Genomic DNA, 25,658 nt, shown 5'->3' on the forward strand with positions numbered 1-25,658 from the left:
TTCTCCAAACAAGTTCAGATTTAAAAGTCAAATGTGGCCCTGGTCGGTTTGGCTCAGAGGTTAAAGCTTTGGCCCACAGATCAAAGAGTCCCAGGTTCGATTCGGGCCAAGGGCACGCACCTTGTTTGTAGTTCATCCCTGGTCCTGGTTGTGCAGGAGGCAACCAATCAATATATCTCTCTCACACTGATGTTTCTTTCTCTCTCTCTGTGTCTCCCTCCCACTCTATCTGCAGATAAATGGAAAAATATCCTTGGGTGAGGATTAAATAAATAAAAGGTCAAATGTGAATTCCCTATACTATAATAGTTAAAATATGTAATATCTTACCATATTTTAACAAGAGGTTGATATGTATTAAAGTTGAAAAGTCTGTCCTGGCTGGGTGACTCGGTTGGAGCGTTGTCCCTACACCAAAAAAAGGTTGTAGGTTTGATTCCTGGTCAGGGCATATACCTAGGTTGTGGGTTTGATTCCTGGTCAGGGCATATACCTAGGTTGTGGGTTTGATTCCTGGTCAGGGCATATACCTAGGTTGTGGGTTTGATTCCTGGTCAGGGCATGTACCTAGGTTGTGGGTTTGATTCCTGGTCAGGGCATGTACCTAGGTTGTGGGTTTGATCCCTGGTCTAGGCATGCACAGGAGGCAATCAACTGATGTTTCTCTCTCATTTTGATATTTCTCTCTCTCCTCACCTTCCTCTCTAAAATCAATAAAAAATTCTTTTTTTTTAAATACAAGGCTTTTGTTGCATTTTTAAAATATCACAAACAAGTGTGACAAATCATTCGGCATCCTGCTGTTTGTACAGCTGGGCAACTTAGATCTTATTCATCAGCCTGTGGGACTGTTCCTTTTTCAGAAACATAGATACCATCCAAACATTTGTCTGATATCCTTGGTTTTAACTGTTGTGGCCTACTGAATCAAAATAGCTGAATTTGATACAAGTTCACTGTCTTTTCCTTGAAGAATCAACTCATCTTTCTGGGCTTGAGTTACTGAACAAGCGACACCTGACCTCATCCAAACTCTGCGGATGTTTTTCACCCAAGGAATCTGATTTCAGCAAGAGAACCATCTCCCGAGTGAAGGTGTGGATGGGGAAGTGAGCGTACGACCTCGTCTTGTAACGGAGCCCAGTGGAACACCCTCGATCCTGTTCTGCACGGGGCCGCAGACAGAACCGTGGCCAGCTCCTTTCTATTCCGCACCATTGTCAGCCCGGAGCCTCTTCCTTTCCTTTCCAAGGAGACAGAGTTCTACATCGATGTGGAACATCGCAGTCCCTCCTCAGGGTGCCTCTGGGCCTCTTCACAATAACTGGGCGTCCCTTCAGAGTGAGGTCCACATTTTCCGGGTGGACAGTCTGATTGCTCAGCACGGTCTTCATCCTCGCAGCAGACGAGACAAAGAGCAATAAAAAATTCTCGTGGTAACTAGTGCACCTTGGCATACCCGCCGAAAACCACTGCTATAGAGAAGGAAAGCTTAATGGTTGACATCACTGATATCTAACATTATTGGATATTTACTAAAAAATAAACAAAAAACCTACAAATTAGAAAGATTAAAGAAAAATATATTTGTTAGTTATATATAGCAATAATGGGAAGCTTGCAATTAAGCATAATTTTTGTTTTTAATCTTCACCGGAGGATATTTTCCCATTGATTTTTAGAGAGAGTGGAAGGAAGGGAGGGAGGGAAGAAGATAGAGAAACATCAATGTCAGAGAGACACATCAATTGACTGCCTCCTGCACAACCCCAGCTGGAGCCAGGGATCAAACCTGCACCCCAGATACGTGCCCTTGACCAGAAACTGAACAGGGACCCTTCTGTCTATGGGCTGATGCTCTAACCGCTGAGCAAAACCAACCAGAGCTAAGCATAATTCTCATAAGTTATAACTTCTAGATATTCTACTATTAAATAAATGAAGTATTTATGGTTCACTTATTATTAGTTTTATTATTTCAACATATTCGATTTGCCCAGTCCATTAGACAAAAAGACATGTTGATTATATTCGACATAATTTGCGTGGCCGGAGGGGCCTCCCATGTCATTACCTGATTGCGTGCACTGCTGAGGGGCTGTGAGGGTTTCACCGGTCCCAGGCTCCCTGCTGTGACTGTCCTTCCCTCCCTAAGGATCTCTTCAGTTCTATGGGTTCTTCTTCTTCTTCTTCTTCCATTAGCTTCCTTTCTTGGGATGATACACTTTCTGTGTATCTTCCATTGTATGGGGATCTTTTCGGGGAGTCTGTGTTCAGAAGTGACCTCTGTGAATGCGATGTGTTTTGTTCCTGGAATTCATAGCCCATCGGTGGGTCTCTCATCCCTCCAGAAGCACGTCCGTCCTCGGGTGGTCTGTCCTCCTTATGTTCATACATCGTCAGTCTCCTCTCAACCACCTCACGAATCAACACTGGAAAATTGTATGTACAGAAGTCACTGTGATGTCTTTGTATTTTAGCAGTTATAATTATAATACAGATTTACAGATGCGTATGAAACATTCACCAGACCTCGCCCCTTCCCCACATCACAACCTTCTACATAAAGTCAGGTGTGCTTACCTTCTGAGTCACTTAATGAATCAAATATGAGCTACTGTATATTCAATGCCCATTTTAACAACTTATACTTTATATAGTACAGAAGAACCGAAAACAATATTGAGGTTAAAAATCTGCACCTTGGTTAGTTAATATAATTGATATACTGAAAAATTAAGAACTAAAACTGTAAAATTAACATCCTTCCTCTATTTAGTCTTTCTACTGAAAAATCTTAGAGATGACGTTAAGACGAACTTACTGTCAAGCACTGTCCTCCCCACCGTGCTGTGTTCCATGGATTTTTCAACTTCATTCATCAGCCATGGAAGGAAGCCTAGCTCAATATCTATGATAAAAAAATGAATTCTAATTATTAAGTAAGTTTTATGAATCATTATAGATAGGAAGAATCTGTTTTCCCCCAATGTTACAATGTCAATATTATGAACATCATTTTCTTAATTCAAAATGTTAAACAGACTGACACAGCATTAGTTTGGCCATACTCTCTCTCTATTCTGGTCCGTTTCCTTTCTCTTGCAGTAGAAATAGTATTTCCCAAACTAGGAGCCTTCCTTGGAGCCACAGCCTTTAGAGCTGACTTTGCAGGTGCACCTGAGATGGATCAAGGAGGTGAGGGGGGTGGGGACGTGCACCTGGGCGCGGAAGTGCAATCTACATGCAGTGCCAACATGGCATTACATGGAGCAATGCCTGTGAAAACATGCCCCACCTGCCTGGGGCTAACAGCACCTGAAGACTCCGGATGCAGGTCAGAGGGCATCTGAGAAGAAGGCCCTCTAGAAACTAGGGGTCTCCATAGTGATAAAGCTGTTCATGCTGAAATGCCAATTTACTACTGTGTAAGCCTTTTAAAAACATGGTCCATTACAATGTACATTTTAATGTTCAAAAATAACATTTTTGAGGGTAGGCATCTAATTTTTATTTTTCAGTGGGGTGACAACAGTGTGATAGAATATTACATTCACCGCCATCAATAATTTAAAGCTAGGCATGAATCTATGTGCAAGCTTTTAAATGATTTATAACTGAGTTTTTCAGAAATTCCTGAGAGGAAGGAAGGCTGCTGGCCTGTGTGACTAGAACAGCGAGATGGTGGCAGCCTGGCGCCTGGCGCCCTGCACCCGGACTCAGGGCTGGGGTCAGCCTGAGCACGCATGCTTCCTGGGCGGGGGGCTGGGAGCAGGGAGCAGGGCAGTGGGCGTGAACGGGAACTGACCTGCCCTACCCACCCCACGGGGTTATTGGGAGCATCGCAACTATCTAAATTAGAAAGCATAATATAAATGTGAACTAGTAATATTGGTGTGTAATCTGACCTCTGGGTATTGAATTGAATATGTAATCAGTGAAAATGAACATTACCAACATCTGCCCCCAAACACTATTAGCCATTTGGAATAGGACCCGTGCACCCAGCACTGTGGATCTAGGTACCCTGCACCGAGGAAGCAGGTGACAGTGAGACCAGGCGCGCTGAGGGGAGGTGGCCCTGAGGGCACACTGACAAGTCTGGATTTTTTTTATCCTCACCTGAGGATATTTTTTTTATTTATCTTCAGATAGAGTGGGAGGGAGAGAGAGGAAAAGAGAGAGAGAGAGAAAAACATCAATGTGAGAGGGACACATCGACTGGCTGCTTCCTGCACAATCCTGACCAGGGCCAGGGAAGAACCCCAACTGGGGTACGTACCCTTGGCTGGAATCGAACCCGCGACTCATTGGTCCTCGGGCTGACACTCTAACTGCTGAGACAAACTGGCCAAGGCAGGTTTGGCTTTTTTATCTCCACACCTAACACAATGCCTGCGAGGTGCCAACACCTAACTCATAAACAAGTGACCTTAACTGCTGCCCCCAAAGGGTTTTTATTAAATAGGGAATCAGCTGAGAAGTTAATAACCACTTACACACACAGTGCTTCACAGCTTACAGAAGTTTCTTATATATTATGACCTTTAATTACTAAATAATCCTCATTTCACAGGAAAACTGAAGGTCATAAAGCTATTTAATGATGAGGCTGGGTCCCAACCTCAAACTTTTTCACATCAAGTCCATATATTTTTCCACTATCCAACGTTGTTTCTGAATAAAGACAAACTAGCCCAGCTGTTGTGGCTCAGTGGTTGAGGGTTGACCCTGCACCAAGAGGTTACCGGTTGGACTCCCGGTCAGGGCACATGCCTGGGTTGTGGGCCAGATCCACCGTGGGGGGCATGCAGGAGGCGGCCAATCGATGGTCTCTCTCTCTCTCTCTCCCTCCCTCCCTCTCTCTCTCTCCTTTCCTCTCTCTCAAATCAATAAAGAAAACAAATTAAAAAAAAAAAAGACAAACATCCTAAAATCAAGATCTTTATAATACACTTACTAGTAATAGCATTTACTTAAAACAATGATAACTGACTTTTTAATTTGCTTCAGAGATGCAAAGTCCAATTCAAAATAAAAATGGGCAGGATATACATTTGAACTGTTAAGATGATGTTTATTGTCAGCAGAGTTAATCTAATAAAAACGTCCACAAACCTCTTTCCACGGGGTCGAAGAAGTAGCCAGCCGTCCTGAGGCTGTCGAACACGGAGGGCAGCAGGTCGGACAGGTAGCGCTGCGAGAAGGCGCGCGAGGCGATCTTCTGCGACGTCTCCTTGTGCTTGTGCGTCACCTCCCACTGCTGCTGCTTCCGCCGCTCCTGCGCAGACAGAGCCGGTCAGTCCGCTGCCGTCCCCCCGAACCCCGACAGAGCCGGTCAGGTCCCCTGCCGTCCCCCCGAACCCCGGTGCTAGTGCCAGACAGAGCCGGTCAGGTCCGCTGCCGTCCCCCCGAACCCCGACAGAGCCAGTCAGGTCCCCTGCCGTCCCCCCGAACCCCGGTGCTAGTGCCAGACAGAGCCGGTCAGGTCCGCTGCCGTCCCCCCGAACCCCGGTGCTAGTGCCAGACAGAGCCGGTCAGGTCCCCTGCCGTCCCCCCGAACCCCAGTGCTAGTGCGCAGACAGAGCCGGTCAGGTCCCCTGCCGTCCCCCCAAACCCCAGTGCTAGTGCGCAGACAGACCCGGTCAGGTCCCCTGCCGTCCCCCCAAACCCCAGTGCTAGTGCGCAGACAGACCCGGTCAGGTCCCCTGCCGTCCCCCCGAACCCCGGTGCTAGTGCCAGACAGAGCCGGTCAGGTCCCCTGCCGTCCCCCCGAACCCCGGTGCTAGTGCCAGACAGAGCCGGTCAGGTCCCGCTGCCGTCCCCCCAAACCCCGGTGCTAGTGCCAGACAGAGCCGGTCAGGTCCCCTGCCGTCCCCCCAAACCCCAGTGCTAGTGCGCAGACAGAGCCGGTCAGGTCCCCTGCCGTCCCCCCGAACCCCGGTGCTAGTGCCAGACAGAGCCGGTCAGGTCCCCTGCCGTCCCCCCGAACCCCGGTGCTAGTGCGCAGACAGAGCCGGTCAGGTCCCGCTGCCGTCCCCCCGAACCCCGGTGCTAGTGCGCAGACAGAGCCGGTCAGGTCCCGCTGCCGTCCCCCCAAACCCCGGTGCTAGTGCGCAGACAGAGCCGGTCAGGTCCCGCTGCCGTCCCCCCAAACCCCGGTGCTAGTGCGCAGACAGAGCCGGTCAGGTCCCCTGCCGTCCCTCCAAACCCCGGTGCTAGTGCCAGACAGAGCCGGTCAGGTCCGCTGCCGTCCCTCCAAACCCCGGTGCTAGTGCCAGACAGAGCCGGTCAGGTCCCCTGCCGTCCCTCCAAACCCCGGTGCTAGTGCCAGACAGAGCCGGTCAGGTCCCCTGCCGTCCCTCCAAACCCCGGTGCTAGTGCCAGACAGAGCCGGTCAGGTCCCCTGCCGTCCCCCCAAACCCCGGTGCTAGTGCGCAGACAGAGCCGGTCAGGTCCCCTGCCGTCCCCCCAAACCCCCGTGCTAGTGCGCAGACAGACCCGGTCAGGTCCCCTGCCGTCCCCCCAAACCCCAGTGCTAGTGCGCAGACAGACCCGGTCAGGTCCCCTGCCGTCCCCCCGAACCCCGGTGCTAGTGCCAGACAGAGCCGGTCAGGTCCCCTGCAGTCCCCCCAAACCCCGGTGCTAGTGCCAGACAGAGCCGGTCAGGTCCCGCTGCCGTCCCCCCAAACCCCGGTGCTAGTGCCAGACAGAGCCGGTCAGGTCCCCTGCCGTCCCCCCAAACCCCGGTGCTAGTGCGCAGACAGAGCCGGTCAGGTCCCCTGCCGTCCCCCCGAACCCCGGTGCTAGTGCCAGACAGAGCCGGTCAGGTCCCCTGCCGTCCCCCCGAACCCCGGTGCTAGTGCGCAGACAGAGCCGGTCAGGTCCCGCTGCCGTCCCCCCGAACCCCGGTGCTAGTGCGCAGACAGAGCCGGTCAGGTCCCGCTGCCGTCCCCCCAAACCCCGGTGCTAGTGCGCAGACAGAGCCGGTCAGGTCCCGCTGCCGTCCCCCCAAACCCCGGTGCTAGTGCGCAGACAGAGCCGGTCAGGTCCCCTGCCGTCCCTCCAAACCCCGGTGCTAGTGCCAGACAGGGCCGGTCAGGTCCGCTGCCGTCCCTCCAAACCCCGGTGCTAGTGCCAGACAGAGCCGGTCAGGTCCCCTGCCGTCCCTCCAAACCCCGGTGCTAGTGCCAGACAGAGCCGGTCAGGTCCCCTGCCGTCCCTCCAAACCCCGGTGCTAGTGCCAGACAGAGCCGGTCAGGTCCCCTGCCGTCCCCCCAAACCCCGGTGCTAGTGCGCAGACAGACCCGGTCAGGTCCGCTGCCGTCCCCCCAAACCCCAGTGCTAGTGCGCAGACAGAGCCGGTCAGGTCCCCTGCCGTCCCCCCAAACCCCGGTGCTAGTGCGCAGACAGAGCCGGCCAGGTCCCGCTGCCGTCCCCCCAAACCCCAGTGCTAGTGCGCAGACAGACCCGGTCAGGTCCGCTGCCGTCCCCCCAAACTCCAGTGCTAGTGCCAGACAGAGCCGGTCAGGTCCGCTGCCGTCCCCCCAAACCCCGCCGCTCCTGCGCAGACAGAGCCGGTCACGGTTCCAGCGGCCCGTCCCCCCAAACCCTGGCGCTAGTGCAAGCAAGAATCTGGACTTGTATTTGTATCAGAACGATGGACAGCAAGGTGTGTGTCTATTAAAGATTCATATTTTCCATAAAAATTTTAATGAATTTCAACAGCTAGGAGGTACTAAACTCAGAAAAAAGAGGGAGCTTATGGTAAAATTCATCTCCTGTTCCACTTTTAAGTAAAAACAATTTCAAGATATACATGTTTGACTGTATAAATAATATCAAAGGATTATAATATATGTATTTTTATGTAGTAGTATCATAAGCATTACTGGTATGAAAATTATAGTTGCTGAGATGTCTTCAGTATAGAACTTGGCCAATGAACTGTCTCATTTGTAATGATTTTTTGGAGTCATAAAGTTCTAAAATGTATAAAACCTATTTTTGTTGTTGCTTTTTGTGGATCATACAATCTCTATAAAGCTAATGGGCTGTCTTCTCTACTCCCATGTACAAGTGGGAGCAATATATTTTCTAATTAAGTGTATTTTCAAAGTTTAAGCAAATATAAATCTAGATTATTTGTATTCTTGTTTTCATAATATATTTCCTAATAGTAAATAAACTAAAATATACATATTCTTTGATAGATTTCACTGCTTATTTCAACAAATCTAATTTTGTCAGTGTTCATTTTCTTTTCTTTTTTTTTTTTTTTTATCCTCACCCGAGGACATTTTTCGATATTTTGTTCAGATAGAGTGGGAGGGAGAGAGAGGAAGAGAGAGAGAGAGAGAAACATCGACGTGAAAGGGACACATCGAGTGGCTGCCACCCGCACGACCTGACCAGGGCCGGGGACAAACTGCAGCCGAAGTACATGCCCTTAGCGGGAACCGAACCCGGGTCTCTGTAGACCGCAGGCCAACCCTCTAACCGCTGAGCCAAACCGGCCAGGGCTGTCAGTGTTCATTTTCTATTTGTAAACAAAGTGTTTTGCATTTGCACAGTCTTTATCATAAGCCATTTGCTCTTTATAATTAATTATTCATTTTGGAGGGATATTCAAAGTCCATTTGATTAGGTATTGAGTAGAATATCCCAACAACTAAGCATTTCTGGGTAATAAGTGGGACTTTCGGGGAAATTAGTCTGAACTGTTTTGGGTATACAGGCGCTCCTTTGTAACTGATCCTTCCAGAGTAAAACATAAGGTGACCGTCACAGCCAGACACACGGAGCCTCATGTTTCCTAATTGGAGGTTAGTGGCACATTTTAAAAACTGGATTCCCAAATTTTCCTTATTAAAGGTTCTAAAAACCCATAATCTAAAAAATATTCTATAAGGACCCAAGTGATTCTGGTGTAATCCCTGAGGGTGTGTCTCGGGTATACTCCCTTCTCCTCCCACCTTTTCTGCCGCTAACTTTTGGCAAATCAATCTATTCCTTTCAGTAGGGCCCTTGACATTCAAGAGTGCCTTTCAGTCGGGACACATGTAATTTAAATTATTCCATTTAGGAATTTTGGGGAACTCTATTTAGGTATATTTATATATGCTGGAATTTAAAAAATGTAATTCAGCTCATGAAGAATCTTTGATCTACAGAACAGGAGAGACCTGAACAAATACTCCAGGTCTTTTCTAGCATATTTCCAAAGATCTTTCGTTCTATAACATATCACATTTCATTTTGAACATAATTTGTTATATAGCCAGAAGACTGTCTAAGAAAGAAAAATGCAAATCTCTACCTTTTCCTCTCGGTGTCTCCTCTCCTGCTCTTCAAGTCTCTGAACTTCCGCAAGTTCCATATTGCGCAGCTCTTCATATGCATGCTGACTGGCCTGCAGGTTGGCCAGCTCCTCCTCCTCCATCACTTCCAGGAGCGCCTGCTCAATGGTCTTTCCCACTAGAACTTCTAACATTGGTTTAACTTCAAGATCAAAGTCAAAGAGCTTAAATACACAAAACAAAGCAAACTTCAAGTTTTAATCATGAATCAAATGCTCACTGAAAAAAATATCCAGAACAGTAGCAACAACAAGATACTATATATTGAGTGCCTTCTGTGTGCCAGACACTGTGCTGGTGCTTTATTTAAGGTTTCCAACCCTCAAAACAGCCCTGCACGGCACATAGAAGAGCATTTTGTTTAAAGGCAAAATTAAGACGGTTATAAAAAGATCTATGCAGTCAGCCCAGCCAGGGTGGCTCAGTGGTTGAGCACTGACCCAGGCTGCCACAGTTCGACTCCCAGTCAGGGCACATGCCTAGGTTGTGGGCCCGATCCCCAGTATGGGGCATGCAGGAGGCGGCCGATCGATGTTCTCTCTCATCAACGTTTCTAACTCTCTCTCCCTTTCCCTTCCTCGCTCTCTAAAGTCAATAAAGAAAAAAAAAAGATCTATGCAGTCAAAATGAACCCTGATACTCAACAATTTTAAGAGCGAACTCTGAAATCCAAGAGAACTATCCTTGTCTTTCTTATCCCCTGTCTTTTCTACTCAATTTTTACTGGTTGTTTTTCAACCAAGGAACAAGGAAAATGGATATTATGGGGACTCATCTCTAGGATTTAGAGGCAAATATACTCTCCTATGTAGCTTATGACTTATTTTATTTCTCAATTTCAATGACAGTTCTTTCAAGTTCCTTCAAGCCTTAAACCTCATTTAAGTCATTGTGCACATAAGAATTGCCTTCTCTTCTTACAAGTCATCAGCTGGCCAATTGATACGTTCCATGTTGATATGAAAATGTAATTATTTTAGAACTCTGTAACATAGATTATCTTCATAAAAGTTATATAATCTATAAGCAACTAATAGTAGAATCTTTTATACCAGAAATACTATTTTTCCTTATTTGGTATAAATCTACTTATAGTCATATATTGAGCAAGTATGCAAACACATAAAAAATAAAAAACACTGCTAATGATTTTTATTTCTGATCAGCAGAGAGGGAAAATTAGAACATGGTATTTAAAAATATTTCTGGGTACTTCAGGATAAAATTATTAGAGATAAATTTGGAAAGAAATCCAGTAAATAGAACCTTTCTGACTGTGTTGTGGTTTGTATGCCTATGAAGATTTTAACTAAACCTAATTTTACCTATTTACAATGAAGACGGGGAAGTTCAAATAATGTACTATACCTCTCCTTCTAGTATTTCGGTGGCCACATCTCTGCCAGTTTTGGCAGGAATAAAGAGTGGTGTTGGTGGTCTGTCCAAAAATGCATCTGTTTGGCATTCCATGTCAACTTCTATTACGCGGTCAGCAATTTCTTCAAGGTATAATTCTAAGAGAATACCATATACACAGAGTTTGAATTTCTGGCCTGTTTCAAGCATATATCTGTACCTGAAACTTCACCTCCTTCAAAACAGAATGACATGGGTCAGAAAATGAGTCCTAGCAAGCGCTCAGACGGAGGCGCTCAGTTCGCATGCGCAGCGCTAGGCTTTCCCATGTCTGGAAGACCACAGAGTCAGTCGGGCTAGAGTATTTATTGAATAGCAAGAAAGCCTGAGTTCTGTATTTGAAATGAAACTAAAATCATAGATGTATATAAGATGCAAAGTACAATATGGGATGAAAAGTTAATAATCCATCTTTATAATTGAGTCCTAAGATAATAAACATAAAAATATTTGAACATTCCTGAATACTTAAAAATTATGCCCCATGTTCCTGTGTTACTTGATATTCTCTCTAGCCTATAAATTATAAGTAGATATATATATATAAAAACACATTTCACCTTAGGAAAAATTTATATGAGGCAAGGGCTGTAAGGTATCATACAAAGAACATGAGAACTGGAGTCAGATGTTGAACACAAACCTAGCCAAATGACATCCTCTCTGGGCCCCAGTTTTTGTCTGTAAAAGGGATCATAATTATCTATCACATGGAGTCTTTTAATAACAAAGAAGATGCTTAGGTAAAGGACCTGGTATAGTCTCTGAAATACAGGAAATACTCAACAAAAGGTGGCTACTACTGTATCAATATTCTGATGATATAAACCAAGACTAAAATTTCTCTCTCACAGAATTACAACTATACTGACTGATCGCAGACATGCTCATTCTAGACCTGGCCTCAAGGGAGAGAGAAAGCACGGAATGGTTCCTTCCTTCGGCCCTTACCACCAGGAATAACTGACGAACCCACTCACCATCTTGGCTGGGTGCAAGGTGCACCTTGAGTAGCTGCATGGTCCGTGGAAAATACCAACTATCGTCTGATTATCAAGATTCTGTCACAGCACAGCTGGACCCCCTAGGCCCAGGCAAGCCCCTGTAGCAGCAGTCGGACAAGCAGGAAAGCCTGGCACTGGCCTGGGAGCCGCGAGGGACAGGAGAGCAGGGCGGCCCTGTGGGAGGTGGAGCTCGGAGCTGAAGGGCTCACTCCCCTCTAAAGACAAACACAAGGCCGGAGCTGAACTCCACTGCTCTCCTCTCCTGCAAGTCCAACAGTGACTCATGTTGGGCTATAAAAAAAGTGAGAAATAATCCCAATTTGAAATTAAATATGTAAAAAGGACTAAGAGAGAATCTGGTCATAAAATTCTTTTTGTTGTTTTTTTTTTTAAAAAACATCTCATCTCACATTGCCATGTGTACCCGATGAAATAATAATACAAAATCTATGAATTTTATTTTTTTTAAAGTGTTTTTATTGATTTTTTAGAGAGAAAGGAAGGGAGAGAGAGACACATCGATGTGAGAGAGAAACATGGATCAGCTGCCTCCTGCACGCCCCCTACTGGGGATCAAGCCTGCCACCCAGGCATGTGCCCTGACCAGGAATCGAACCAGGACCTCTTGGTCCCTGGGACGATGCTCAACCACTGAGCCACAGCAGCTGGGCAGTCTATGAATTTTTTTAATGAACTGACTTCTACTAAGTGACTGGGGAAGTACTGGATAACACAACAGATACAGAAACAACAGAAAGGCCAAGCAAAAAAAGCACTGACTTAGAAAACAGAAACCAAGGCGCCGGCTGCCAGTGGCACGGTCACACACCTGTTTGCACGTCCACGTGCTTCCTGCCTTCTACGGGTTCCGGCGTGCGCGGTCTGAGCTGTTCCTGGGTTCGTTTTTTGGCAAGAGTCCTCTTCTTAGTCTGCTGATTTCTCTGGATGTATTCATCACTGTGCTGCCCGAGCTAAGAGTGACAGAAAAGGCATCTAGAGTTCAGAAAATATTTCTCAAAGCGCCCAGAACTGCCATGGCAAAGTGACTCCTGGAGAGTACAGAAGCACCTGTCACCTGCGGCTTCCTGACTATCAGGGACCTGGTGACTCGGTTTGATTTGAACTATGTCAGATAACTATTAAGGTGTCTGACAAAGCATAAAAGTAACTTGAAAGTACAACCGTTAAGTGGACTAAATGGTGCAGAATCTTATCTAATAAATTGCTTTTCCTTATTCAAGTATTTTTGCCATGATTTGTTCTCGTACCTAGTAACCTAGTATACCGGTATAACCATTCAGGAATAACACATTTTAACATACAGTTATGAAAATGAAAAGCACTAAGATCATTTTTATTTTTCAATTATAGTTGACATTCAATATTATTTTATATTAGTTTCAGGTGTACATCATAGTGGTTAGAAATTCATATAATTTATGAAGTGATGCCGCCGGTAAGTCTAGGAACTACCTGGCGCCGGACATAGTTATTACATTACTGATTCTTTTCCTTCGGTCCAAACAAAGCTTGTCCAAGTGCACAAAACAATACTAAGGGATTAAACTATAATTACAGTTAGCTCTGCACTATTTGGAGGGTCTTGATTTCATATCTGTATCTCATTTTGAAATTATACTCTAGTTAATCAGTCTTATCCCAAGGCAAAGATGAAAACAGTGGGAAAATAAAAAATTACTTTGCATGAAAAATTTTTAAAATTAGAATTCTAAGAACATTTTACCTGAATTGGCAATGTAATAACATTAAAGTTAAAAAACAAAACAAAAAACCTATAATCATATATCCTTAATACGATGGCTACTGTCATTTACATGCATAGTTTTTAGAAGCTGTGATGATACCATGTATCTCACATTGTTTTTCTAACATAACACTGTGTATCATGAACTTTCCCCACGTTTGCATTATATAGTGGAAGGAAGAGCATGGGCTCTAAAACTCAAATTCAACTCTTCAATTTATTTTATTTTATTTTTTTCTTTATTGATTTTAGAGAAAGAAGGGAGAGGGAGAGAGAGAAACATCGATGAGAGAGAACATTGAATGGCCCCCTCCTGCAAGCCCCTCTCTGGGGATTGGGCCTAGAACCTGAGCATGTGCCCTGACCGGGAATTGAACCGGCGACCTCTTAGTGCGTGGGTCAATGCTCAACCACTGAGCTACACCAGCCGGGCCCAACTCTTCAATTTATTAATTACTAGGATTAGTAAAGCTTGGACTAATAACCCAAGTTTTCAGATATTCAGTGTTCTCGTCTGTAAAATAACACCTTAAGGTTTTGGATGGGAGGGAGAAATAAAAAAATGATAATGTAAAAAGCCTAATATAATACCTAATATTGAACAGCTCTTCCCCTACATAGTTATCATATCCTCTTTTATAAAATAACCACCTTACTCTAGGCCCCCAAATCACCTATGACTCCATTTTTCTAACTACTACTAGCATTGTAGGATCATTTAATGAAGGCTTTATTCCTATGTGTATATATTCTACATTATTATAAATATCATACTTGATTTTTAACATTTTCTTAATGGAAAAGAATTATAGTCATGAGCTATAACAAAGTTTTGGTCAACAAAGGACCCCATACACAACAGAGGCCCAATAAGATTATAATGTTGCTGAAAAATTCCATCACCTAGTGACACTGTAGCCATTGCAACATTGTAGCACAACACAGCACTCAGTGTCCGTGGTGATGCTGGTGTAAATACACCTACTGCGCTGCCAACTGTATAAAATGTAGCACATACAATTATGTACAGTACACATGACTTGATAATAAGAAACAGCTGTTACTGGTTTATGTATTTATCACACTACACTTTTTATCATTATTTTAGAGTTTTTCTGTTTCTACTTATAAAAAAAGTCTGCCATAAAACAGATGCCATGTTATGCTGGCATCAATCAGCCTCATACATCTCATGCTTACCATCTCTCAATGGCATCGTTTTCTCTTGTGCTTCATTAAACTCATGTCGTTTTGTACAGTAGCATGCTGTACCGGCTTGTAGCCTAGAAGCACGAGGCGATACTGTATAGCCTAGGTGGTTGGTGGGCTATGCCACCCAGATTTGTGTAAGTGCACTCTATGATGTTTGCACAACAACAAAATCACATAACGACCCATTTTTCAGAATGCATCCCCTTTGTTAAGTGGGGCATGACCATATAAATGCCAACTCTTGAAAGATTTAGGGTCACATAAATGCAACAAGTTCATTTTAGAAACAATGCCCACTTAACCATTTTAGGATCTAGTTAAAATATATTATTTAGCCCTGACCAGTTTGTCTCAGTGGTTAGAGAGTCGGCTCGCCGACCAATGAGTCATGGGTTTGATTCTGGTCAAGGGCACGACCCCGGCCTGAGTCAGGGTCATGTGGGAGGCAATCAGTCGATGTGTCCCTCTCATGTCGATGTTTTTCTCTCTCTCTCTCCCTCCCTCCCACTCTATCTTTAGATAAATAGAAAAAAAAAATGCCCTCAGGTGAGGATTGAAAAAAATAAAAAAATAAATTTTTTTGCCCTGGCTGGTTTGGCTCAGTGGTTAGAGCGTCAGCCCGTGGACCAATGAGACCGGGGTTCAATTCTGGCCAAGGGCATATACCTCACTTGTGGTTTGTCCCCGGCCCTGGTTGGGGTTGCATGGGAGGCCACCACTCAATGTGTCTCTCTCACATCGATGTTTCTCTGTCTCTGTCTCCCTCTCCCTCCTTCCTACTCTGTCTAAAGATAAATGGAAAAATATACTCAGGTGATATTTTTTAAAGTTTTATTTTGAAATTATTTACAGGAGGTTACACAACTAGTAGATAGAGTACTGAACTGCGTACCCTTCACCCAGCTTTTTCCAGTGGTGGCTTTTTCCAAGGTATAGATATTTATATACTTGTCACATAACATCAAAATCAGGAAATTAACACTTGTAAAATATTAACAGATCTTCAGTTTTCATATTTTTTACATGCATTCATTCGTGTTTGTGTATATAGTTCTGTGCGATTTTATTCCAAATACAGATTTGTGCACACCACCAGTCTAAGATAGAGGCCTGTTTTATTACTGCGAAGGAGTTCCTCTAGGTATTCCTTAATATTTCTTCAAAGTCCCAATTTCATCTCTGTTCCCTGGCAACCACCAATGTATTCTCTATCTCTATAGTTTAGTTATGTCTTTTCGAGAATTTTACATACAAAGACTCATACAGTATGTCACCTTTTAAGACTGGCTTTTTTTCCACTAAGCAAAATGCCCTTGCGATCCATGCAGATTGTTACATGTATCAATAGTTTAATCCTTTTTGTTACTGAGTAGTACTTGATTGCATGGATGTACCAGGTTTGTTAAACCACTTACCTAATGAAAGACACTGGAATGTGTCTTCAGTTTTGGGCTATTATGAATAAATGCTATGAATGTTCATTCATGTTCAGGTTTATATGTGAATATAAGTTCCCATTTCTCCAGGATACATGTCTAAGAGTGCCACTGTACAGTGAAATGGTAAGTGCTTGTTAGTTTTCACTGAATAATTTTCTAGAGTGAATTTGCCATTTTACATTCCATCAGCAATGGACAAGAGTTCCAGATGCTCCATATCCTCACCAACACTTCTTATTATTACTATTTTAAATATTTTAGCTTTTCTAACAGGTGTATATTATGGTGCAACAGGTGTGTAGTTGTGGTTTTAATTTGTATTTCCCGAATGACTAATAATGTTGAGATATATATATATATATATATATATATATATATATATATATTTTATCCTCACCCGAGGATATTTTTCCATTTTTTGTACAGATAAAGTGGGAGGGATAGAGAGGAAGGGAGAGAGAGTGAGAAACATCGACGTGAAGGGACACATCGAGTGGCTGCCACCCGCACGACCAACCAGGGCCGGGGACAAACTGCAACCGAAGTACGTGCCCTTAGCGGGAACCGAACCCGGGTCTCTCCGGACCGCAGGCCAACGCTCTAACCGCTGAGCCAAACCGGCCAGGGCTTGATATTTTTTAATGTGCTTATTTGCCATCTAAATCTCTTCTTTGGTAAAATATCTGTTCATATCTTTTGACCATTTTCCAATTTGACTGTTTTTTTTTTTTAGTTTTGAGAGTTCTTTATATATTCCAAACATAAGACCTTTGTTGGATATGTGGCTTGCAGATATTTTCTTCCAGGTTGTAGCTTTTTGTCCTCTTAAAAGAATTTTCAAATCACAAAGTTTTTAATTTTGATAAAGTCCAATTTATCATGTTTTGTTCTCTGGACTGTGATTTGGGTATCCTATCTAAGAACTCTCTGCTTAGCCCTAGATTCTGAAGGTTTCTTTCCTAAAAGTTTTGTTTTACATTTAAATCCATGATCATTTCAATTAATTTTTGTTTATGGTATAAGGTTTAGGTTGTGGTTCACTTAATTCTTTTTTTTTGTCTATGTATGCCATTTGCTGAAAGGCTATCTTCTCTCCATTGAATTGTTTTTGTCCCTTTGTCAAAAATTTGTTGGGTGTATTGGTGCTGGTATATTTCTGAGTTTTCTATTCTGTTCCAATGGTCCATGTATCTATTCCTCTACCAGTACAATTACTGTTTTCATACAATTACTAATATCATATATGGTAAGTCTTAACATAGGGTAGAGTAATTCTTCCCATTTTATTCTTATTTTCAAAATGGTTTATTTTATTTCCTTTGCCTTTCCATAGAAATTTAGAATAAGCTTGTCTAGATCTACATAAATCTTGCTGGAATTTTAATAAAAACTGTGCTATACTTACAGATCAATTTGGGGAGAATTAATATCTTTACTATGGTGGTTCTTTCAATCCATGCACATGGATTGTACTCCCACTTCTTTAGACTGTCTTTCATTTCTTTCATCAGTATTTTGTGATTTTTATCTTACAGGTCCTGTGCATGTTGATTTATACCTAGGTATTCCAGGCTGTTGAAGTGCTTGTGAATGGTACTGTTTAAAATTTTGTTTTCACGTGTTCCTTTCTAGTATTCAAAAATATGACTGATCTTTGTGTGTTGACCTTGTACCTGTGATATTGCTCAACTCAATAATTAATTCTAGGTCTTTTTATAGATTCAGTGGGGTTTCTATGTAGACAATCGTGTCATCTGCAATTAGGGAGTTTTACTTCTTCCTTTCTGACCTGGATCTAGCACTGGCCAGAACTTCTAGCAGTATGCTGACCAAGAGTGGTGAGAGCAGACGTCCTTGCTTTGTTCCCAGTCTAAGGAGGAGAGCACTCATTTATTCACTTTTAATTATGATATTAGCTATATGTATTTTGTGGATGCTCTTCATCAACTTGAGGAAATTCCCCTTAATTCTTAATTTGTTGTGTTTATCGTGAACAAATGTTGAATTCTGTTGAATACTTTTTCTGCATCAATGAATAATCATAGGATATTTCTTTTTAATCTGTTGATATGGTGGATCATATTGATTCACAAATGCTGGAACATTTTTGTGTTCCTGGAATAAATCCCACTTGGTCACGGCATATAGCTCTTTTTATATATTGCTGCATTCTAGTTGCTAATATTTTGTTGAGGATTTTTGTATGTACATTCCCATGACAGTTACGACTCTCTGATTTTGTTTTTACTATCTTTGATTTTGGTATCAGGGCAATGCTGGCCTCATACAATAAACTGGGAAGCATTCCCTCCTCTTATTTTCTAGAAGAGATTGTGTAGAACTGATGCAAATTCTTTTTCACATGTTTGGTACAATTCTCCAGTAAAACCACCTGGGCCTAGAGATTTCTTTTGGAGAAACTTCTAAACTAGAGATGAAATTTCCTTAATAGTTATACGACTATTTATTTTTCTAGTAATCCACTTTTATTTTATAAGTGTTTTAGTCGGCAACAGATTAGAAATAAAACAAACAAACAAACAAACACATAAATTGGTCCTTCACCACATGTAGTGAAAAGCTCTATTCAAATTCTACTTACCGACGGATCTGCATGCAGAGAATAAGTGTTGCCTCGGATCACCCTTCTGTCATACATGATATTTCCATACGGCATAGGTTCATCAGCTCTGTAAAAGAGCAAATTCTAAGTAACTGCTGATATCTATGAAGTCAGCTCATTGTTAAGAAGACTTAGACTAAGATGAAAATATTTTAAGGAAACAGTTTTGTTTTAGCACAGTTCACGAACTAAGGAGACAAATGGCTACCACTTCCAGAATACTGATTACGTCAGGCCCTTCACATATGTTATTTTATTTATTGCTCATAATAAGCTTCAAGTTAGCCCTGGCTGGTTTGGCTTAGCAGTTAGAGTGCCAGCCTGCAGACTGAAACTGTGGGTTCGATTTGATCCCCGGTCAAGGGCATGTACGTGCCTGGGTTGTAGGTTCAATCTCCAGCCCCAGTTGGGGTCATGTGGGAGGCAACCAATTGATGTTTCTCTCTCTCTCCCTCTCACTCTCCCTCCCTTCTACTCTCTATAAAAATCAGTGGAAAAATACCCCCAGGTTGCCCTGGCCGGTTTGGCTCAGTGGTTAGAGCGTCGGCCTGCGGTCCTGAGAGACCCGGGTTCGGTTCCCGCTAAGGGCGCGTACCTCGGTTGCAGTTTGTCCCCAGCCCTGGTCGGTCGTGCGGGTGGCAGCTACTCGATGTGTTCCTTTCACGTCGATGTTTCTCTCTCTCTCTCCATTCCTCTCTCTCCCTCCCACTCTACCTGAGCAAAGAATGGAAAAATGTCCTCGGGTGAGGATAAAAAAACAAAAAACAAAAAAACCCCAGGTGAAGATGAACAAAAAACAAAAAAACAAACATAAAAAACTGAAAAGGGGACTGTCCTAAAGTACTGACAAAAGTTTGATTCAAGGACTGAAAAGTTACATTAATAGAATCAGGCTTAATAAAATAAGTTCAATTTCCAATTGGTCTTTAACTTCAAAAATCTTTTAAAATTATGTTTTAAATATTAATAAAATTTTAATTTGGGGCATAATGATCAATAGTAAAAAATACAGCTGATACTTTCATTCAACGTCTTTAAATGATATTCTACTTATGGTTATGAAACCAAGTATCGATCTATGCTAATACTAGTCTCTATCGGTCAGAAATGATTTTGAGAGGGTAGTAAGTTGCTTATTTATCATATATAGAAACCAGGACTGGATAACCTGACTTATGTTACTTAGAACCGGGCCTGTGGTACTGTCCATCTCACTTGACCTCCGGGCAGTGTTCCGCCAGCAGGCTGCTCCTTCGCGAAGCCCTCTCTTCCGAGCCTCTGTGATATAACCATGTCCCTCCAACTGCTTTTCTGCACCTTCTCCGACCTTTCCTCAGCCTATGTTGATGGCTCCTCCTGTCCTGGAGGGTTTCCTCAGGGCTCAGTCCTCTCTTGTCCTTAGTCGACCTCATCCATTCTCAGGGCTTCACTTATGATCTGTAAACCTAACACTCCCAACTACATGTTTAGCTCAGAACTCTCCTCAGAGCTCCAGGCACGTATATCCAACTGATATGTTCGATGACATCTCGTTAAGATGTCTCAAAAGGCAACCTTAAAATTTAACTAATAATCATTCTCCCACTCCGATTTGTTACTCCTTTAGTTGTTCCCTATTTCACTCAATGGTACCACTAACCACCCACTTGGCTTAATCTAGAAGCCTGGAAGTCATCACAATTTTTTCCTGTTCCCCAATCCCTACATCCAGCAAGTACTGTTGTTCTACACCCCAATCTTTCTCACATCTACCCACTGCTCACTCCTCCCACTGTCTTTTACCCGAACTATTTATTGCAAAGGGCGCTTAACTGTCTGGAATAACATTTCTCCCTCAATTTGTTCTATATATTTTAGCCAGTGATCTGTTAGAATGGAAAAAAATCCGACATAACTCTTACTTGCTTAAAGCCTCCCAGTACTAATTCATATAATAATGAGCCAAAACTTTGGTTTAGTTTTTATGCTATCAAAATTTAAAAAGAAAATAAAAATCCTTAATACCTACTGCTGGTGAGGAATCGGGAAAAAGGATATGTTCAAACATTCCTGGAGGAAAGGTATATTGTTCCACCTGTGTATGATAGCCTGGCAGGTGTGGCTCAGTGGATTGAGTGTTGTCCCACGGACTGAAAGTCCTGGCTTGATTCCCAGTCAGGGCACATGCACTGGTTGCGGGCTCAATCCCCAGTAGGGGGCATGCAGGAGGCAGCCGACTGATGTTTCTCTCTCACATAGATGTTTCTCTCTCTCTCTCCCTTCATCTCTTTCTAAAAAATCAACAAGAACATATTAAAAGATACATATATATTATATATATGTCTACACATATACATATATATAAATGTGTATATATATATGATCTAACAATCCTGGTTCATAAAAATAAAGAGGTCAGTACATAAAGTTGTTTATTGAAACCTTTGTGGTAAAAGCTTGAAGCAAACTGAATATCAATCAACAGTGGAAAATTTTAATAAGGGGCTACAATACTATTAAAAATAATTGGAGGGATGACCACAAAGAACTAAGTAAGAAAGGAAGATGTTGAGAATTGTGTATAATATGTTACATTGCTGTGAAGTAGACAAAGCCCTTGCATGTGCATCTCTGTATGCACGTATTCATGTATTTGTACATAAGCTGGTGAGAGCGGAGAAAGTACAGAAGCAGTCACACAGGTCAGGAACGTGATTTACTTCGAGGGCAGGAGAGGAAGAGCAGGTTTGCAAGGGAAGGTGGTGTGGCACCAAGAATTCACCCAAGCATGAATGATAGGCGATAACAATAAAATACATATTTATATAAAATTAAATATGTACGTGTAGGTATACATAACATTAGAAAGAAAAAAAAATAGAACCCTGGCAGGTGCGGCTTAGTTGGTTGGAATGGCATCCTGTACACAGAGAGGTTGTGGGTTCAGTCCTAAACAGGGCACATACCCAGGCTTTGGGTTTGATCCTTGGTCATGGTCCCTGCAGGAGGAACCGACTAATGTCTCTCTCTCTCCCTCCCCCTTCCTCTCTCTAAAATCAACATATCCTTTGGTGAAGATTAAAAGAAGAAATTAGAGCTTGTAAAAAAGAGGAAAAAGCCAACTGCAGATTAATATGTGTAGTATGATTCCATTTTGGAACTAAACTTTCTACATAAATGTACATATGCTCATATATATGTGTGTGTGTACAAGAAGGAGGTGTAGAATAGTAATATAAGATTGTTAAATTTGGTTATAACTGGGAAGTGGAGTAGACGTGGGAGGGAAATAATTAACATTGCCTATATTCATCCTTATTTTATATTTTTCATTTGTTTCAAAAAGCAAATATTTCTTTTGTAAATTGAAAATTACCAATAAGAATAATTTTAAACTGAAAAATTAAATATACATACATACACCACACTCCTTCCAATAGCTTGAATCAATGGGTTAGTTCAATATAAGCAAAGTTCTGCAACTTTATCAACTAACTTTATATATTTAAAAAATCTCCCTAATGAACCACTGATGATTCATCTTTCATCTGTTGGTCAGATTTAATAGTAATGATTTATAAGCAACTACTTCCAGAAAGTATTTTTGAAAAAAATATCTTTTGAAATTGAATCCTTTTATAATATAAATAATCCCTAAGTTTAAATTTTCTATTTTGGTTTTCTTAAAAGTGATAGCTATTTATTAAAAAATGTCTTTGTCATCCAGCCGGTGTGGCTCAGTGGTTGAGCATCGACCCATGCACCAGGAGGTTGTGGGTTCCAATCCTTGTCAGGACACATACCCAGGTTGTGGGCCCAGTCCCTGGTGTGGGGCATGCAAGAGGTGGCCAATCGATGTTCTCTCTCATTGATGTTTCTATCTCTCTCTCCCTCTCACTTCCTCTCTCTCTAAAATCAATAAAGGAAAAAAGAAAATTTAAAAAAATGTCTTTGCCAGAATAAGATAATTATGAATTTGGACTCAGTTTTTGAAATAAGTATCGAGTTACATCGCTGATGTTCAATCATTAATTCAGCAATTCGTGTTGTGTGCTTTTTATGTCTCAGGCATGGTCCTGGTTGAGCAAAAGACACAAAGGTTCCTGTTTCCATGGCCTTCATTCTTGGGAAGTTCTGCTGATGCCAAAATTTGAGGCTTAAGGAAAACACTTCAAGAGAACCATAACGGTCCTTTCTACGGATATTGAATACTTGCAAATAATGATTAATGTAAAAATACAATTTTGGGTCCAGAATGAAAGGATGACCTGATTCTTGACCCAAGACTAATGCGGCTCTCATTTTAGACGTACGATCATTGTATGTGACACTTCTGTAACCGTTTCCTTATTGCACAACGGAGTTATAAAACCAACTTCACAGCCCTGTGGCCTCAGTAAGAAAATGTACGCAAATGCTCCTAGTAAGGTGCCTCATGGCTGGCCAACAATACACACTAGATGACTCAAACTTTGTGAAATAAGGGAGGCCACCCATGCCTCTGCCTTCATTCCTCCACACCACGCGAGGGTTCTCAGGGGAGGAATTTTTCTTGGGCAGCGTGCGGAGGAGGGAAAGCAGCCAAGGCGGGCTTTACGCGGGCCGAGGGCCAGGATGCGGGTTAGGCGGACACACAGGGCCGGCGGGCTCACTCACGGCTGCAACACCTGGTCCCGATAACGGCGGCGCTGGCAGGGCGGGGCCCGCGGCCGGCTGGTGTAGGTGTAGGTGAAGGTGCCCATGGTCCGAGAGGCGCGGTCAGTCAGCGTGGACACCACGTCTGGGCTCGAAGCACTTCGTTTTCGATGGAACTTGGCTTGGAAGCAGGTGGGCGCTAAGGCGTCGCGGGAGCCGGAGAGGTTTACGTGGTGCCAAGGGCAGGGACTGCAGGACACAAGGAGACGCGGCAAGAAAGGAAGCGGGCGGGAAGGGAAGTCGCCAGGGCAAGAGGTGGGAGCTGCACTCGGGTTGCTCCAGGGAGCGCAGAGCCCGCCGGCGGCGCCCGCACCGGTTGCCCAGCAACCGCGAGTTCCGCCGGGGGCGGGACCTCCAGGCAGCTCGGAGGGGCGGGATTCGTGGGAAGGCTGCGGCACGACCGGCTCTTGACTCCGCCTACCCGCGCCTCCGGGCCGGTGCGCCTGCGCGTGAGCAGCTCTCCGAGCAGGGAGGTGGGCGTGGCGCCCTCTGCGGCGTCCTTCGGGAGTCGTGGCGGCGGTCCCCAGCCGCGCTTTTCAATGTGGCTTTCAGGGCTGGTGTTGGCGCCTTTCCCCGTCGTGCTCCCGCTCCATAGGGGGTCTTCCTGGTTGTTTGTCCTGCTGCCCTCCCGCTGCGTCGCTGTCCCAGACTGTCCACGTACGATCTATTGCACACACGTGGCTCCCGGGCTCCCAGCTCTGTTAACGTGCCAGGGCCGGGCAAGGGCGTCCCTGGCGTCTCCCGGCACCGCCACGTCTCCCGCTGCAGGGCGGGCTGCCGCGGCGCTTTGCAGCCTGGCCTACTTTTCCCGCCTTTCTTTTGTACTTACTGCGCTGTTGCTGGCCCCTCGGAGGACCCTCGGTCCACGCAGCGACAAGGGCCGCCCCACAGACATCATTTTGGAAGTAGGGTGGGCGCGTTGTTGAGTCTTTCTTTTAGGTTCCTATACCTTAAGTGTCAGGCCCCAGGCTCTGAAGAGTTATATATCATGGGGTGGGTCTGCGCTTAAATCGCAGAAGCTTTGGTTTCATATTAGCAATGGTACAAATATTGTCGTTTGTGTAAGTGACGTGTATGTTTCCCTGAGAGATCTAATTATGACCATAGATTTCCCCCCCCAGAAGTGTAGGTGTTGTCTTCACTACTTAGTGAAGTGCATAAGGCCTTTGGACCAGTCTTTCAACTGAAAATGGGTTGATAGTAGCACTTGAATTTATAAGTTTTTGCCACAAGGTGGCACTAATTCTTTGTTAGCTTTCAGTAAGTAAAATAATTGCAGCACGAGTATACCTTGCATTAAGGAAATACTATTTTAAAAAATCACATTTACAAGTAGACCAATTAGAAGGTAGATTTACATTGTGGAAAGGTTTCCTTTCAAGGACCAGTCTCCAGAATACTTGACACGTGTACATAGGTGTAAAGGGAGCCTTGGGCACTAGGTCAGGAATCAGCAGACCAGCAGTGTGCATTTAGAGCGCTGAATTTGGAGTCAGGGGCTGGAGTTGAACTATAGTTTTGCACTTGTTAGTTGTGTGATCGCAGGCAAAATTTAAATGATTCTTTGTTTTATTCACAAAGACAACATTTATGTTGTTATTTTTTTAAATCTTCACCTGAGGATATCTTTCCATTCATCTTCAGATAGAGTATGAGGGAGAGAGAGAGAGAGAGAGAGAGAGAAAGAGAGAAACATCTATGTGAGAGAGACACATTGACTGGTTGCCTCCCACATGACCCTGACCAGGACCAGTACTGAACTGCAAATGAGGTATGTGCCGGTAATCGAACCCTCGACTCTTTGGTCCTCAGGCCGATGCCCTAACCTCTGAGCCAGACCTGCCAGGGATTTTGTTGTTATTTTAAAATTACAGATAATATATACTGCTTTACCAGTATTACCCAATTGTTTTTGCATATCAAAAGAGATAATGTGTCTAAGAATTTAGAAAATTGTGTAGTATTATGTAAATACAAGATTTTAAACAATTTTTATAAAAATTATGCCTAACTTCATAGCTTTGTAATATTAAACAGTTATACTGTTGAAGACTCAGTTGCAAATGGTAGAAATGCACCAGAACTTCTTGGCAAGAAGAGGATGTTTTGAAGTGTATCCGGGTAGTTCATGTGACTTCAGGAATGGCAGTGTTGTGGGGACAGGAA

At 43.6% G+C, this 25,658-nt stretch overlaps 1 protein-coding gene across 1 annotated transcript; it reads right to left on the bottom strand.

Moving 5' to 3' along the window:
- Nucleotides 1-2,080: 2,080 nt before the first annotated feature.
- On the bottom strand, nucleotides 2,081-24,390 carry RSPH3 (radial spoke head 3). Its single transcript, XM_036247787.1, has 9 exons — nucleotides 24,322-24,390; nucleotides 23,454-23,881; nucleotides 18,798-18,885; nucleotides 12,609-12,750; nucleotides 10,728-10,873; nucleotides 9,320-9,523; nucleotides 5,119-5,281; nucleotides 2,825-2,911; nucleotides 2,081-2,432 (listed from the first exon to the last, which is right to left on the bottom strand). Exons 1-9 carry the CDS (start codon nucleotides 24,388-24,390, stop codon nucleotides 2,110-2,112), a joined length of 1,650 nt encoding a protein of 549 aa, XP_036103680.1. The 3' UTR covers nucleotides 2,081-2,109.
- Between the last annotated feature and the right edge of the window lie 1,268 nt (nucleotides 24,391-25,658).

The sequence above is a fragment of the Molossus molossus genome, unplaced genomic scaffold, assembly GCF_014108415.1.
Source record: "Molossus molossus isolate mMolMol1 unplaced genomic scaffold, mMolMol1.p scaffold_m16_p_8, whole genome shotgun sequence".
In the NCBI taxonomy this organism is placed as follows: domain Eukaryota; kingdom Metazoa; phylum Chordata; class Mammalia; order Chiroptera; family Molossidae; genus Molossus; species Molossus molossus.

Coding starts and splice junctions, on each gene's coding strand:
- RSPH3 (XM_036247787.1), bottom strand. CDS start 24,390: ATGATGTCTGTGGGGCGGCCCTTGTCGCTGCGTGGACCGAGGGTCCTC. Junction 18,886..23,453: donor CGGGACCAGGTGTTGCAGCC/GTGAGTGAGCCC, acceptor GCTCTTTTACAG/AGCTGATGAACCTATGCCGT. Junction 9,524..10,727: donor CCGAAATACTAGAAGGAGAG/GTATAGTACATT, acceptor TGTGTATTTAAG/CTCTTTGACTTTGATCTTGA.